The 16114-nt window shown below is 44.2% G+C and overlaps 1 protein-coding gene across 4 annotated transcripts in view; it reads right to left on the bottom strand.

Moving 5' to 3' along the window:
* Positions 1-16114, bottom strand: part of MACROD2 (mono-ADP ribosylhydrolase 2) — a 5612477-nt gene that overhangs the window by 2394137 nt on the left and 3202226 nt on the right. For all 4 annotated transcript variants that reach the window (XM_069234098.1, XM_069234097.1, XM_069234096.1 and 1 more), the window contains exon 7: positions 3882-3912. In XM_069234098.1, coding sequence (XP_069090199.1) covers positions 3882-3912 — 31 coding nt within the window. The remainder of the gene's footprint in view (positions 1-3881; positions 3913-16114) is intronic.

Raw genomic sequence — 16114 nt, forward strand, 5'->3', positions numbered from 1 at the left:
TAAAAGACCACCAAAGTCAAAATGACCACCACAATGTGTAAAGCATTTGCACACCACACACATCCCAGTGACACAATAAATACATTACAAAAAGAGGCTTCACAACAAGTTATAGAACAATAAACTGTATTGCATAAACATCATAGAACAAAACAACATTGATCAACAATACTGTGACAAACAGGCACTCTTCAAATTATCATCATCATGAGTACAAATAAAAAGAAACATTCCCATATTTTTGCACCTGTCATAAACACACCCTCATACTGCATACAAGACAGATCCTGAACATATGTGTGTCGCCTCAACAAGGCAAGAATGACATCTATCATCACATCAGGTCATGAAACTACAGTAGTGAGAAAAACACATGTATTATTACACACCCCTGGCATAGATAAAGTATTACCTTGGTTATTACCCATCATACAAACATCTGAGTTACCAATTACCCTCCTACGTACATAGTTATTGTGCATTTGAACCTCTATTATATGGTAGGTGGTAATTTATGTGTCCCTGGTAGGAGGCAGGGACACCCACACTCCTACAACACGTTATACGGTAACCCACAACAACGGGGCCTCCGCACACCACACCAACTTCCCACATTCTTCTTCTATCTGTGAGGGACTTCTCGGAGGACGCTGCTTGTCTAGAACTCTCCGTGACTCCTCGGAACAAAACACTGAGCCCCCAGCGGGGAGACCTCCTGAGTCTCCTCCTCTTGGGCTGCTGGAGTGCTTATTATCGGCTGGATGCTACTGCCTGGCACAGCAATCGTGCCCCCTCGTTGGCCGCACTAGTCTCTGATGGCCTGCACAGGGATCCCAGGTCAAAGGTATACTTCTGCGACGGTCGCCGAGTGCAACCTCATTCACAGGCTGGGTGGGGGGAGAGAAACAAATCCAGGGACACACTGGTCCTGAGCACCGCTTGTGGGTGGCCCACCCGCTGTAGGAAGGAGGAGGCGCCCGTTTGAATCAGAGACACAACCTCTCTAAAAGCAGGAGCACACACACACATGCTCGCTAACAGCGTTCGCCTATAGCCACTCCACCTGAAGCCTGACAAGGCCACAGGATGGAGAAGTGCTCACCACACACTTTCCCCTCAACACAGCGCTCACCACTCACTGAGGGCCACTTGTACAGCAAGAAAGCCCCTGGACAACAACTGGGGAGCACAATGGTGCAGGGAACTAGCAGCAGCTCAGCACATCACGGTCCTTTAACAGAGTGGCAATCCTGCTTGTAGCCTAGCAGGCCCCAGGTCAGCACACCAAGCAAGTCAATCCAATGGCGGCTCCTCCCAGCAGCATCACAGACCCTTCCTGAAGTGTGCAGATCCAGCAGCATCTGGTTACAAGTCCACACAGTGTCTAAAAACATGGAGAACAACCCCTGTACTTACACTCATTTTGTCTTTGATCTCAGGGGGCACATCAAAGGACCTTTAGAAGTACACAATACCCCCTTCAGCCCCTGCCTTGCATCCAGACATCAGTAGGGGGTAAACAAGCCCTTTGTGTGAGGACAGGACACAGCCTATACAAATGTAAGTGTGTCCAGTCTCTCATAGCCCAGGAAGACCATTCAGTATGCAGATGTAATCCTGTTATATCTCCATCATCCCTGTGTAATGGCTGTTTGGAAAGTAAGCACAAAGCTCAGCTGTCACTCTACCTGGACGTGGATTGGAGTCAGGCTGCAAAGCACAAGAGTCATAAGCAAGTGAAATGCCCACTTTCCAAAAGTGTCATTTCCAGAATGGTAATAAAAAATCCACCTACACCAATAAGCAGGATTTCTCATTACCATTTCAAACATACCAAACATGATCACACTATTCCTCATAGATCAGAAAATGCCACTTAGACATATACAAGGGCATTTCTAATCCAAACCAAAGAGAGGGGCAGCACTCACCGCAGTAAGGACCCAAATAGGCTGTTTGTCAATATCAGGACAGGCCACACAATCAGCACATGTCCTACCTTTTACCTACACGGTGCCCTGCCCATAGGGCTTCCCTGAGCCTATCTTAGGGGTCACCTATATGTATTATAAGGGGAGTTCCAGGCCTGACAAGGAAATGTAGACGCCAAGGCACAGTGTGCATGCAGGCCCTGCAGTGGTAGGCCTAAGACAGGTTTGAAAGGCTACTTCCGTGGGTGGTGCTAGCTGCACTGCAGGCCCACTAGTAGCATTTAATTTAGAGGCCCAGGGTATAAAGGATACACCTACACAAGGGACTCACAGGTAAATTAAATGTGCCAATCAGTTGTAAGCCAATCATACCAAGCTTAGAAGGGAGAGCAGATGCACATGTACTTCAGCACTGATCAGCAGTGATACAGAGCCCAGAGTCCTAGCGCCAACAAAAAGAGGGTTGGAAAAACAGGAACAGGAAGGAAAAAAGTTTGGGTATTACCCTGCAAAAAGGGCCAGGTCCAACAGCGCCTAACCCCACCCAAATACCAATAATTAGGCATCATCAGTGCCATGCAGGTGTAGCCTTAAGCAGGGTGTGTTACTGGACCTAAATCTCGCCATACCTGTCTCATATAGAGTTGTCCCACTTCGAAAAACAAAACATGATGGGTGGGACACAGTAACTACATCACGATTGGCCGTGTTTCAAGACCTAGCTTGTCAGTTATGCTATATGCCTGGTATTCATTGGCTTCAGTTGAGTCAAGTCCAATGGACACCAGGTGACAGGGTACATCAAAAGAGAAAGGGAGCTGGGGCTGTCTGCCCCTGCCCCCCTTCAGCTAGCTCCCCCTCTGATTCATGTATATGTTGAGTAGCAAAACGTTGCCTGCATTTGTATAAATGTCCCTTATTGTAAAATGATGGCAAAAAGTAGGCAGTATCCCTGCGTGGGCCAACAGTGTGCAAAATATAGGAAAGCGAAGCCGGGGCGCCTACCCACCAAGGTCATACGAAATGAGCAACGAGGTCATAAGAAAACACCATGCCTGCCGTCCAGCCGTCCAGCCCCTGCGAGCCATCGATAACTTTAAAAAACAGAGTACTAGGAAATAAAATACAACACACACACAGTCGTATATGAAACAAAAGAAACGCAACGCTGCTTCAATGTTTACGGGGTTAAAAAAAAACACAACTAAATAATTTCCAATAAATATACATTTTCAAATCAGTACTTCCTTTAGAACTGACATGTGTCTGTATCATCCTCCACCACTTATGTGCCTCCTGTTCCTAAATATAGTCACTACCAGCTTCAACTTAAAAACGTGTTGGTCAATAAATGCGAGGAAAGCGCCTGTCACATCGAACGCTGGATCACATCTGTGAACCAAGGCTGGACAGAAAGCCAGATGGCTTATTCTTCATCATGTCATTGTGTCTCGGAGGTCACAGGACTTTTGTGTACTAATAATAGTAATTTTGGCTACTATTTCATATTGACGAATTTCTCAACATTCAGCAGTAGCAGAAACGTTAAGAGCCGTGTGAACTTAGTTGCTAGGCCTTTTTCATTCCCTTGTGGAAATTTTCCTTAAAAAGCACAGAAAATTAACTAAATCAGATTTAAAAAAAATGGTAACATCCAATGCAATTCCTTCTACTTTGCGGGCAGGACACACACCCAAAGCAAATTCGTTGAGCGAATTGGAAGAGAATGTACCACCGGATACTGGGATGGGAAGCTAGGGAGTGTTCAGCAGATAACAAGAACGTCACCTGCATGTGTGCCGAAAGATGCTCTCCTCTCACACTGTGGTATAAACACGTTGAGGTACATTTAAAAGAGGAATACGCCTACGCTTTTCATACCTTTTAATATCTTTTTAGCATCACGGTTAATACATATATGTACATGTAAAAGAAATAACATCTACGTACCATATATTCCTGTTGAAATACAAGGGAAAGCCTGCAAGAAAAAGAACATAAACAAACGATAAGAATTTCGGAGTGCGATAATTTCCATTATTCTAAGAAAAATGGAGCAGTTCTTCCAAGAAAAGTCCTGTAGAAAAAGAGAATCTTTTTATCTACACATGTAAAATGAAATACACATTGTGTTCTCAGTGTTTATAAAATTACTATAAAAAATGAGTTAATGTCTATGCATAGAAATCAAAAGTTGCAACCATTTTTTTATATAGATTTTTCAAGTAAATTTTTGGGTTGAGCTTGGCAGCATGCAACGCTGTCTGCAAGACATATTGTATTCAATACTGGCTTTTAACCACGTACACTATTGCCATTTGCTCTTTGTTGAACTTTTCTCAAATGCTTCCTTTTTAATGGTCCATTTTTCAAACTGTCCCTCCCTTTTTGTGCTTAGTTCCCTACCAGGGGATTTCACTAAGAGAACATTTTTGTTGTCCATCACAATACGCTCACACTTCCTCCTGTTCCTCCTTCCCCCTGTTACAGCATGTGATGGCCTCTCCTCCCTTCTGGTTTCGGTTTTGCCTTTAATCCCAGCTGCGGATCGGCGCCATACTTCATGTTCAAATGTATGTTATGTTATCTGCTACTGAATGCTGTGCAGCAATAGCTGCATGTTTGTTTTCAGTTGAAACCCTTTAAAAACTAATAATTGGTGTGATAATTTACTTGTTTGTTTAACTATCCCTGTGTTTCCACTTGGACCTAAACATAACTTGTTTTAGGGCTCACCATGCCTGGGTGTCAACCTCCAGAGCACAGCTGAGCCCACGGCAGTAGTGTAAACTGCGTCGGTAGATCACTTTCTGTGCACAGGTAGCTGGACGCTTCTTTTACCTCAGCACGCGGAGTGAAAACCCTTCTCATTACGTGACCAGAGTGCACGAATAACCTACTTCAGTCGGGGCTGAACTCACGGCAATAACCATCCTGTCGAAATCCATAGAACACAGGTGAGCCTCCAATGTCCTTGCTACTGCCCAGGTGCCCACATGGACCAGCCGAGTCCATTGCACTGACGCTCCACCTTAACAGTGGTGACATTTCCGTCACGAATCATTGTTATAGGGATGTTCTAATGTGTAGCTGCGCTGCCTATATGCTATCACTAAACTACATTGATATATTAAATGAAACCCCAGCAATTGAAATGTGGCGACGCAGTGACAATTTGGTATTGTCCAGCTCATTTCATGTGACCATAGACACAATACTCAGTTCTGGGGTTTTATGTGACAAACTGAGGCATTCTAAGTGCTGTAGCTCTGTTTTGCTTTCATTGAGCAAATTACACTAAGGCACCTGATGTCAATGGATTTGTAGCACAAAAGTCCATGACAGGAAACAGTATGCCTGTTGACACAAAGTAAGTTGGCCACCATAGAGAATACAATAAACACAGTTAATAATATGGCATCAGTGGCCACAGCATGAGTGCCCTAAGGCGGTCTTCATTACAAGCTGCACATCCTTAGCTTTACTCCCTGAGTCACCAACATCGAGGCATTCCCTTGTTTTCGCTGCCCTAGCCCTATACTAGGCTTGCTACATTTTTGTTCTACACATAAACAATGTATTTTTATTATTACCATGTTTGGTTTGGTTAACCTTAACGTAGGGAAACTTACAGTTAAAATGTTAAATTCTAAACATAAAACAGTATCAAAATTCTAAGCAAATACATTTGTAACAGTTTTTATATTCTGTTAACAATACTTTTAAGTATGATTTAAGGTGCCTTCTTTAAAAAAAAAAAATCTTTTAAAAATGTCATAAACGATGCAGTACATTTATAAATATGCCTATTGCATTTCCAATTAATGGTTCCATAACAATTGTTCTCGAACAGTGCTGAATAAAATATTCACCAAACTGGAGCATATTTGTGGCCTCACTGCAACAATGTTACCTCTAAGCAACCAAAGATTAGTCTAGACCAAACAGCATAATGGTCCTTAAGCGTAGATGTTTCCTCTTAGCTTAAATTCTAGTTCTTCTGATTAGATCCAGACAGATGTCAACCTTACACAGCACATGGTTAGCCGAACATCTGTGGAGCAGAGAGAAAAGTCTGATTCCTCACAACTACCACCTAAATATACAGGGCCATTTTATATCCCATTTCACGTTAAGCCATCACTTACACTACACCCATGGGGGTCCACTGCCATCATGGTGCAAAGCACAACAATCATCCACTATTATTGCCTCAACACACAGATAACCTTCTGCATTCCATGACACATCATGCTGCTAGCCCTCCACTGATACTGCCACACCACAAATGTATCCATCCAACATCCATTGTAACACAAAAGTAGTTCCTCACTCCCAATGCAGGTAATGTTTAAAAATCACACGTAGCCAGTTACATGTAACCTTTCACAATCAGTGGCTCAAAAGCAGGTATGACACCACTATCACATCTGTGCACTTGGTTTTTTTTTACATTGTGTTGTTTGGCATTTAAATAGCGCACAATCTGCATTACCATGGCCCTGTAGCACTGTTGGCACCCTGGCCATGCCTCAGCATTTGGTTTGTGGATTTTGCATCCCTGCTTAGAGTTTGGGTCATCCTGTGATGATCAGTTTTGGGTATGTCAGTCTTTGGTTGGCAGGATCATGTTGAATGAGTTGTGATTCTGTGGTCCAAGAGCCCTAACGGAGAACGTTTACTCAGTGCTTATACATCCAATATCTTTCCATTGTTATGGTAACAGGGAACCCTCCACATTCACCGATACAGGTTGATTTTAGGTTGAGTCTGGCAGCTCGCATGAGCTGTCTGCAAGACATGTTGAATTTACTAAAAGGGCTTTGATCTCGCTTGCTGCTTCCCATAGGTTCACCCCAGTGTCGCTCTTAACTGGCTCCTGATTAGTTGGTGCACCCGATACATCACTTCTGTTTGTAGCTGAGGAGAACCACTCAACTACAAATTAATTCTCCTCAATGAGTGGCCATTTGCTTTGATCAGGTACTATTTTTCTACCCCCTCCCAGTCACTCTGCTCTAGGGCTTTATTCACACCCTCACTCTCGGCCGCTTCACGGCTGCTGTGCTTTATCACACAGCATGGCGGCCTCTTGTTGTAAATTGGGATGAGCACTTCCCATTAGTGCTCATGTTTTGTTTTCATATTTAGTGTGCTTTACTATGCAGCTACCTACCGTATAGCGACCACTTAATTTGATAGTAATCCGGACTGTGCATTTCCAGACACACAGGTCCAGTGGTCCACATATACATGCGCATGAGCAGCAAGGGCTTTTTCTCTGTGTCTTGGTCTGGCACATACGCAACATGATCCTCGTTTCAGTTACTCAAATCAAGTGCCAACGGCTTTTTAGTTTTTCAACATATTATCCTGAGCTGAGGTCACATTGTGCCTCTCACTTTCACGCTTCCTTTTGGCCATGAAGTCAGGCCGGCACAGGGGCAGTGCTCAAAATTCATTCATGTGTTGGAACTGAAGCGATGACATAGGTAACGAAAAACACTTAGCTAAAAGACATTGTCATTTACAATGCCAGTAGTTCTAATTCTCCAAATGCTTGTTTCAAGCACAGCCCGCGAGCTAGGACAAAAATGGTCTTAAGCCTTGCTAAGCAAGGCTTAAACTGTTAGGGGCTAATTTTGTTTCTTTATGCCAATAGCTCCAGTGCAAATAACATTTAACACTGGGCCTACAGCCTATAAAACGTACTAGTAGATAACTAAAGCTGAGCAGTGCTTTAGTTGCAAAAAAAAAAAAAGAAAATGTACGTGCCAGGGCCCTCGTCAGGAGGCCACTTTAGCTTCCATCGCCCACTGCCCATGCCAGCTCTTACATGTGTGTCAATTCAGACAATTTCATGTCCCCAGAGTTATAAAAATGGCTTGGGGGGGGGTTAGTTGTTTTAATGTATACTGAATAAAGAGCTGTTGTTGCGCTCATATCTGAATTACAGAAACTGGACCATTATGTGGCAGACTGTTGTAAGTGTGGTGCTGAAGCCTTAGTGCCGGTGCTCAGCACAAGAAACCACTGGCCCATATTAAGCACTGAAGCCTAGCCTATGCATCATTAATTGCACATGTTATGTTTGCGCTATTCTATTTATGCCAAGGCTTTACCTGTGCGTTCACTGTAAACATCATAAGAATACAATTTGCTTATATAGCCTTAGAGCCTGCCACAGTAGGCTCTACTGGCCATTAAAGGCCCACTCCAGCGTTAAAGGTCGGGGCCTTTAACATGGGAGCAGGACTTTAATTGCCGGTATAGCCCAGCTACTAAGGGCTATAATGCTATTAGAACATTCTGCCACTAGAGGGCAGAATGTGCCAATAAATTAAACAAAGTCCTCCCCGAGTCCAAAGGGATTCAAATGCCCTCGTGCTCAGTGAGGCCTTTGTTGATAGCTGTTGCTGTGAACAAAGAACATTGGAATGTTGACGCTCTGGCCTTTTACCAGCCAGCAAAAGCCAAGAGCACTCCATTGTCTGCAATGGAGCTCCCAACATTCCAATGTCCAGTAACCTACGTCAAAAGTAACAAGGTGACAAGTTGTATTTGTGCCCATTTTACCACTAGATTCAGGTTTACATTATAGCCTTAGAGCCTGCCCTAGAGGGTTATACCAGCCATTAAAGGCCTACTCCAGCATTAAAGGCCCGAGCCGAATAAATAAAACAAAGTCCTCACAGAGCCCGAGGGGACTGAAATCCCCTCGTGCTCCGTGAGGCCTTTGTTCACAGCTGTTGCTGTACGGCGGCTTCTAAGGCTATTAGAACATTCTGCCACTAGAGGGCAGAATGTTTTATCAAATAAAACAAATTCCTCACGATGCCCGAGGTGATTAAAATCCCTTAAGGCTCCGCAAGGCTTTGTTCACAGCTTTTGCTGTGAACAAAGAACATTGGAATGTTGACGCTCCGGCTTTTACCAGCCAGTAAAAGCCCAGAGCACTCCACTGTCTACAATGGAACCCTCAACATTCCAATGTTCTAATATACCCTTAGAACCCGCTGTAGCGGGCTCTACCGGCCATTAAAGGTCAGCTTCCGCGTTAAAGGCCCGAGCCGAAGGCACAGCTAAAGTACAGCAAAAGCTCAATCCATGTGAAAAGTTGAAAATGCCTTGAATACCGGAAAAGGTGATGATTATGCCACCCCCCCCCCCCAACTTAGGGTGAGAGCCCAGACGATGACCCGAGGAGAAAGAGCACATCATGCTGGACAGTTTGGTGTTGGTCCCATTGTCCAAGGATCACCACAGGCCGAGTTATGGGTGAAATGTGATTTTAAAAAAGGTCCTGCGGTGCATTGGGGACGCTCCTCCGGATTGCAGTGAATATCATAGTAGCGGCTCTACCACTGAGCTGCGTTGATGTTTTTCCTTTTGTTCTTCCTTCTATTGTAGCCTTGAGCTGAGTTTTCCCCTTTTTTTGAAGGGTGTGCTTGGTCCCACCTGGGCACTCCAGAGGTTAACACCGTAGGAGAGCAGCTCTGGGAGCCCACCCCTAGCTGCCCTCCCCAGCTCCCCATGCTGGTAGCATGTCCGCATGCTACAGTGGGAGCCGACAATCCTTTTGGGTGTCTGTCTGCTCCAGCGGTCAGACTTGTGTAGTGGTGGCCTCCTCCTGCCCCACCCCAGAAAAGGGCATGGGGAGTACAGGCCACGTTGGAGGGGGGGCCAGCGTCTGTGCATCAGCACTTCCCCCGCCTTTAATGAATGCAACTGTGCCCAGGGATGGGGTCCTAGGCCCCTTCTGACTCCTGCCAGGGGAGAACTACCCCCATCCTGGGAATCTCGGGGAAGCACAATGGCGCTACCCCATAGTTGTGGGTACTCGGGTTAAGGATGGTGTACTGGCCCTTGGAGCATAAATCCACGCAGGGTATGTGGTCCCTGGGTGAAATAGGAAAACAGGGAGGGGCACCTACGCATGCGCTCTCCCCCAACTTGGTAACACAACTTCCTTGTGCCAATCCCCCGGACCATGGCCCACCCTGGGGGAATTGGATCAAAACAGCTGCGCAGCCCCACAGGCTCCGAGGGAGAAAAATAGGTCAAAAGATGCCAAACCTTAAAAGGCCATAACTCTGGCCCTGTTGGGCCGATTTGGACGATTCTGGGTTCATTGTACTGCTGGTGGTGAGCTCTATCCACCATGGTCAGTTGCAACAACCCTCCTAGTGGGTGCAGTCCTTCAAAAGCTGGTCCTCCTGGCTCACTATGCCAATTCTCCTTTTGGGCTTTGCTAGTGGGCACAGAAAAGTCCAGGGCTTCCCCCAACTGCTCATCAGGAGGAATAAGAGGGCCAGCCTCACTGGCCCTTGGGAAGACCCACTGATCCTGGGGTTAACTGGACAGTCTTTTGGGTCCTGAGTGGGGGTCAGGGGTTTCTTCCTCCCAGTCGTCCATGGCAGTCCCAGGATCCAGCAGAGAGGTGCGTAGAAAATCTGCAGACAAGGGGACATCTTACCCCTGTGCAAGAGTTTATAAAGGAGAGAGGAAGGTTACAGAAGACAGGCACCCCCTAACCAATCCTGGGGTACCACATCACCTCCCCACCTCTGTCCCAACCCTCCTGCACAGCATGTTGGGACAATTCAAAATGGCATCATCAAGGAGCCACTGGTCACATCAGCTCCTCAGCTCCACCCCTGACATCACTGCCAGGGACTACCTCTGTCCCAACCCTCTTGCACAGCATGTTGGGACAATCCAAAATGGCATCATCAAGGAGCCACTGGTCACATCAGCTCTTCGGCTCCACCCCTGACATCACTGCCAGGGACTTGCACACCTGAGTTTCAAAGGCTGCCCCTGGTGGTTTGGCTCCAGTTATCTGGACACTCCCCTTTGTTCAACAGGCTTGGGCAGGCCCATCCCTGGTGCAGTGTGACATCTCGGTGTTTGATACAGGTCTTCGCGCCCTCCTCTTCCTTTCTACCTCAGGAGCAGGGACAAGTAGTGGTAATTGCTCCTTTTGTTTGGGGATGGCCCTTGGTCCTGCTGCTGGAGAAAATGTCATTACTGGACACAGCAGGGTGATAAGAGGCCTAGGCTCTGAGCCTGAGCTGAGCCTTGAAAATATAAAAACTCTGAATGATCTACAAAATTTACAGTTATCACTTTGGAAGTTACAAATTTGATTTTCTTGCACTGTTATTCAAGATGTCAATGATCTCTGTAGCAAGGAGAAGGTAAACTATACTTTCAGGCGGTTCAATCCATATGTGTATAATGGGGTGTCAATATAGTTGAAAAAGTAAAGCACACTGACTTTCCTTAATAGTGTACACTACTCTCATGAACCCAGTCCGAGGTGAATACCTATTCCTGCAGAGTCCCCATAGCACCATCTACCTGTGCGCTGTTACCCAGCTGCACATGACTGTGGTCTCCCACGTGCAGCCCACACATGGGTGCACACACGTTCATGTGTAACCAGCCAAGTGCCCCTTACCCTTGCTGCATTGAAGCAGCTGTATCTTAAAAGGCGGGCACTAGCAGTAAACACATGCAGTCCGTTCACCAAGCAATTACCGTGGGTGAGACACTGGTAGGGAAGCTTACCCACAGTAAAAAGTCCAAAAATCAGGTGATCAGAAAAGCAAAATATCCGGGCGTACTGCTCGGGCAGAACCCAGTGCAACATACTGTTTGACAGGTAATGTTTCTGTAGTTGCTTTACGTTTTTAAAAATCAATTTTTCCTGAGTAAATATTTTTTGGTGCACTGCATTTCGCATTATTGGCATAACCCAGTAACCATCAATTTGGTCTTTGATATATTTTCCTTTGTGGCTCTTTCCAAGAAAAACAGCAGAATGAACAAACTGGTAGCTGCTACCTTAGTCACACTGAAATCTACAATATCCTCATGATATTTTTAGAGAATATCCACTGATGTCTCTGCAGAGGAAGTTATGGTTATTATTTGAAGAAGAATGCCTATGTGGTTTTACAATATAGTCATGGAAACTGAGTCACTCTGAAAGAGCATCGGTTTCTGCCATGTATATAAATGTTTTCAAATAAAGTGTTTTCTAAAATATTTTTTTAATAAAAGAACAACATAACACGATCATTTAACATTTAAGGCCTGATTCACAAGAGTTTTACTATAAACAGATGTGACTCACTCTTGTAATACTCCTGGCTTCCTCCTGAATTCTAAGTAAAAGCCTAGAAAATTGTATAAAAATACAGGCCTCCATTCAGAAATATTTTGCTATGGCTGCTGTGACTAGGTGTGGTTTACTCTTGTAGTACTCCTGACTTATGTCAGGAATTCAGTAATAAGTCAGAACTACAACAAGAGAAAGTCACAGCCAGCAGCGGTTCCTCTGCTGTGGTGGAGGAGCGTCGCCCCCCCCCGCCAGTAGCTGTAAAACCTTTACAAGAAAACTATAATAAACTGTGTTTATTAGCGGTTTCTTGTAAAGGGACTGGGCCACAGGCTGTGCGCATGTATGTTTGGCCGGCTGGCCGTCTCGTGCCAGCCAAACACACATGCGCACTGTGCTCTCTCCAACCTGGCACTTTGTTGCCGGGCTGGAGAGAGCCGGCACAGGCTGCCAGTCTGCCTGGAAGCACCCTGGCTTGGCGCTCCCAGACAATCCTAACACTGCTTTGAGCAGCGTCAGGATTGGGCGCAGGGCAAGCTGGGAGCTTGTGCCTGCAGTGACCAGTGATGAAGCTGAAATGAAGGTTTTACATTTATTTGACACATAAACGTAGTGCTGCAATAATCATGTGTGACTTTAACCGAACTAATAAAGATTGTACGGGGACAAAATGTGCCCTCAGAGTAGTTTGCCAACATTTATAAGCGTGCTTTATATAACGTGATGTATTAGAATTGCACTAATCCGACATAATCGTAAACGTGTGCTATGATTTGCTTGTTTGAAATATTTTAGCTTAGCATTACTTTAGTGCAGGCTTCGGCCTAGTAGCCTGGTCTCACGATTTAGATGCTCGTATTTTTCCAATGTGCTATTAAACGTGTATTTCTGCTTGAAGCTGTACTTTTCCACTAAGATCGTTCACATGCTTATCTTAAGGTTTCGTGCCAGCCCGGCATTTTTCTCTTTGCTCCAAGGTCAATCTGCAGGTGCGGACAATGGAAGCTCTGAAAATGAGTTAATTGGTATAAAATGGTGCAACTTGCGTACCCGTCTCCAAGGATAATGTATGCTTAAGTAAAAGCTTGAGAACTGTTGTTTTTGATTGGACAATTTGAAGCTAACCTATGAACCCTCCAATGGAAGACCCTGCTGGATTTGAACTGTTGTCTATTTAAACCAGGTGCACGAGAAGAAAGTAGCTATTACCCGACATCGTACCCATTGCGCCATTTTGCAGCTAATATGGCCCACTTTGCTGCGACGCCATTTTGAGAGACTTTGATGCTTTCTCTAATCGAGAGAAAGAGACTTAAATTATTCTTACCCTAGAGACTTTAACTTTGATTTGTCCCTTTGCATGAAGTAGTAGTTTACCTTGCCGCCGTGAGGCAATTGCCCCGTCCACCCTGCCCCTTTGCCCCGTCCCATACCGATTGAGAAACGGTACCTGTGAGACGAAGACTTCCTTGAATGCTGATCGTAATTGGTAAATATGAAAGGAAATTGTAAAATTGCATTGTGTTTCTTTTAGGTAACCAACTGCTGATTTTTGATAAGAGCCCTAGTTAGGAGTTTTTCTAAATTAATGTTGCTAAATTGTTTTTGCATGAAGTCCCACATGCCGATGCTAATTTGAGGTTAGATGAGGAATCCTTTTGTCGCACGATGCAATTTGAGACCTTGTTATGCTGACTAAATGTATGCAATTAGCTCATTACAGATTATAGTTCTAGTGATTTGCATTGCTATTATCGAATGCCTTGTTATTCAAATGCTGCATAGATTGCACCTGTTTCGCCGTTATGGACAGCTATTAATGTTCATTTATGTTTATCATTTGGTGTTGAGACACATCTACATTGTGCTAGCTTTGTTAATATAGGGAAATAAATTCACTAACTTTGAATAAACTGGTGTGGTTATTCCTGACTGAAAGGTCAGGGTTCGCCAAAATGTATTCTGGATTAATTGTCAAGTGTTATGTGGACCAGGGTATTGCTTATGTTCGTTATTGATTATTGATTAGATCAAATTGACTGATTAAGAGTGGAGAGGGTCCCACTTAGCCAAAAGATTCATCGGCCTAAAGAGCGTCCCAATACAGGTAAATTACTAATTGAGGAACGCTCTATCACCAGCAAGAAGCAGCGTCGGCATGGGGGCAAGGCAGGTACGTTTTATGTTATTTTTTGTAATTTTATGTTTATTTTGCACTCTACCCTGCGCGCTGCACCACCCCTTACGCGTGCAGCGAGCCTCTACTGGTCACAGCAACATCTTTATGGCACAGGCTCAGAATGGAGCCTGTTGGTGATGATATACAGATATTTAGGTGGCGTAAGGTTTGAGGTTTGGGAGCGGAGAATCCTTCTTTGTCTCCCAGAAGACTCTAGCTTCAGTGGTCAGTCACAGGCCTAAGACTGCACCCTCAACCATACACTTACAACATGGCCTGTGTATAGAACGAGTGTAACTCTCTTCCCATAAGGCTTTTCCAACATGAATTCCCGGCAAACGCTTCAGGACTTTCCTCTAGAACGAGGACAGCTGTTTTCCAAGATTTTCGGAGCAAACCCGATGGCCACCCTCTCTTGACAGCCATCCTGTCATGTTCTTCCCTATCTTTTGCACATCCCCAAAGTGCATTGAAGCAACTTCAAGTACTGAATACATAAAAAAGAAAATAAATAGGTGCTTTCTTTGATCGAAATTGTCTTGAGGGATAAAACCTGGCAGAAAGACTTGTAAATGTATGCGCTGGCAGTCAAAAGACCTTCTCTGTGCTGGAATAGAAGAAGTATTGATGGGTGTCTGGTGTTCAGAATGGGTCAAATATTCAAGTTACTTTCAGACTCTAACTTCATCCGTCTATTTTTTCCCTCTGAGGGTGTTAATCGTCAGTCACAATGGAGCTACTTTGAACTAAATTATAGCGAGTGCTGTAATCAATGATGACATTTTAAAAATACTCAAAAGAAAGAAAAGTTTTTGCTATTTTTAAAATTGTGGTTATCTTGTTATGCTGAGGGGTTTCGTGAATATATTTTGTCTTCCACCATTTGCCTGAAATAATGCAGCATCCTCTAAATAGACTCTAAAACATAGCTGCCAAACGTGTCCAAATGCTTGCAGAGTAAAGTTGTTAATATTTTTTTAACAAATAATTCCAGAAAAAGAATATGCAAAAATAGATCTTGTTGAAAATCATTCTCCGAAAAACAAACTTTTAATGGAGAATTTTATGCAAAGCAAGTTTTGTCACGAAATGCTTCTGCAAAAACCTTTCTTTTAGAATTCTTGTCTGAAAATGTAGCTTGTTATCTCTGCGAAAACGTCACTCTAAATTATAACTTTGCACATCCCTAGTCTAGAACTTCCACGCAGAAAGACTTAATTCTACTTGAAGTCCATTTAAATGACTATAAAAAATACAAAATCCATATGATAAAAATCTCGTGTAATTTGATAGTAAATAAGAGTTCATTTCTATGTCATAGAGGTTTTATAACCAATAATGAAGACTTCATACGTTTGTGGTAAGTGTTGTAAATAGAAAACAAGGCAAATGACGTTTTTGGCTAAAGCACTTTTCATTCTAATGAACGTCTCCCCATATCTTTTGGTGGCTTCATATTGCTGTCCTATAAAAATGGGTAAACGTGCCTTTGTTACTCAGTTGTACTCACAAGTTCTTTAGAGTTTTTGGTAGTGTGGTTCTTTTTAAAAATCGTTTGATTTTTTTGAGTTTTTTTATTGCGCTTTATAATGTTAAACCTTCAAGAATTCTGACGTCTTGTATGTGAACCGAATAAACATGCACATAAAAACTCGAACTGAAATTTTTGGCAATCCAGGAAAAAAGTCGACTAAGTAAGGTAGCGAAAGGTACTCCCCACCACTGCCCCCACACACAGACGAGCTGTCGCTGGGTGCTTCGTTCTCTGGGGGGTCAGTGGCACTGAACTATCCAGTGCATGCCTGTTCAAGTTGTCTCAGAGTTGAACTTATAGAGGCGTCTGGCAGCAGGGCAAGTGCTTGGGCGACGCCCGTGATT

This window comes from Pleurodeles waltl, chromosome 5 (assembly GCF_031143425.1).
Source record: "Pleurodeles waltl isolate 20211129_DDA chromosome 5, aPleWal1.hap1.20221129, whole genome shotgun sequence".
Taxonomy (NCBI): Eukaryota; Metazoa; Chordata; class Amphibia; order Caudata; family Salamandridae; genus Pleurodeles; species Pleurodeles waltl.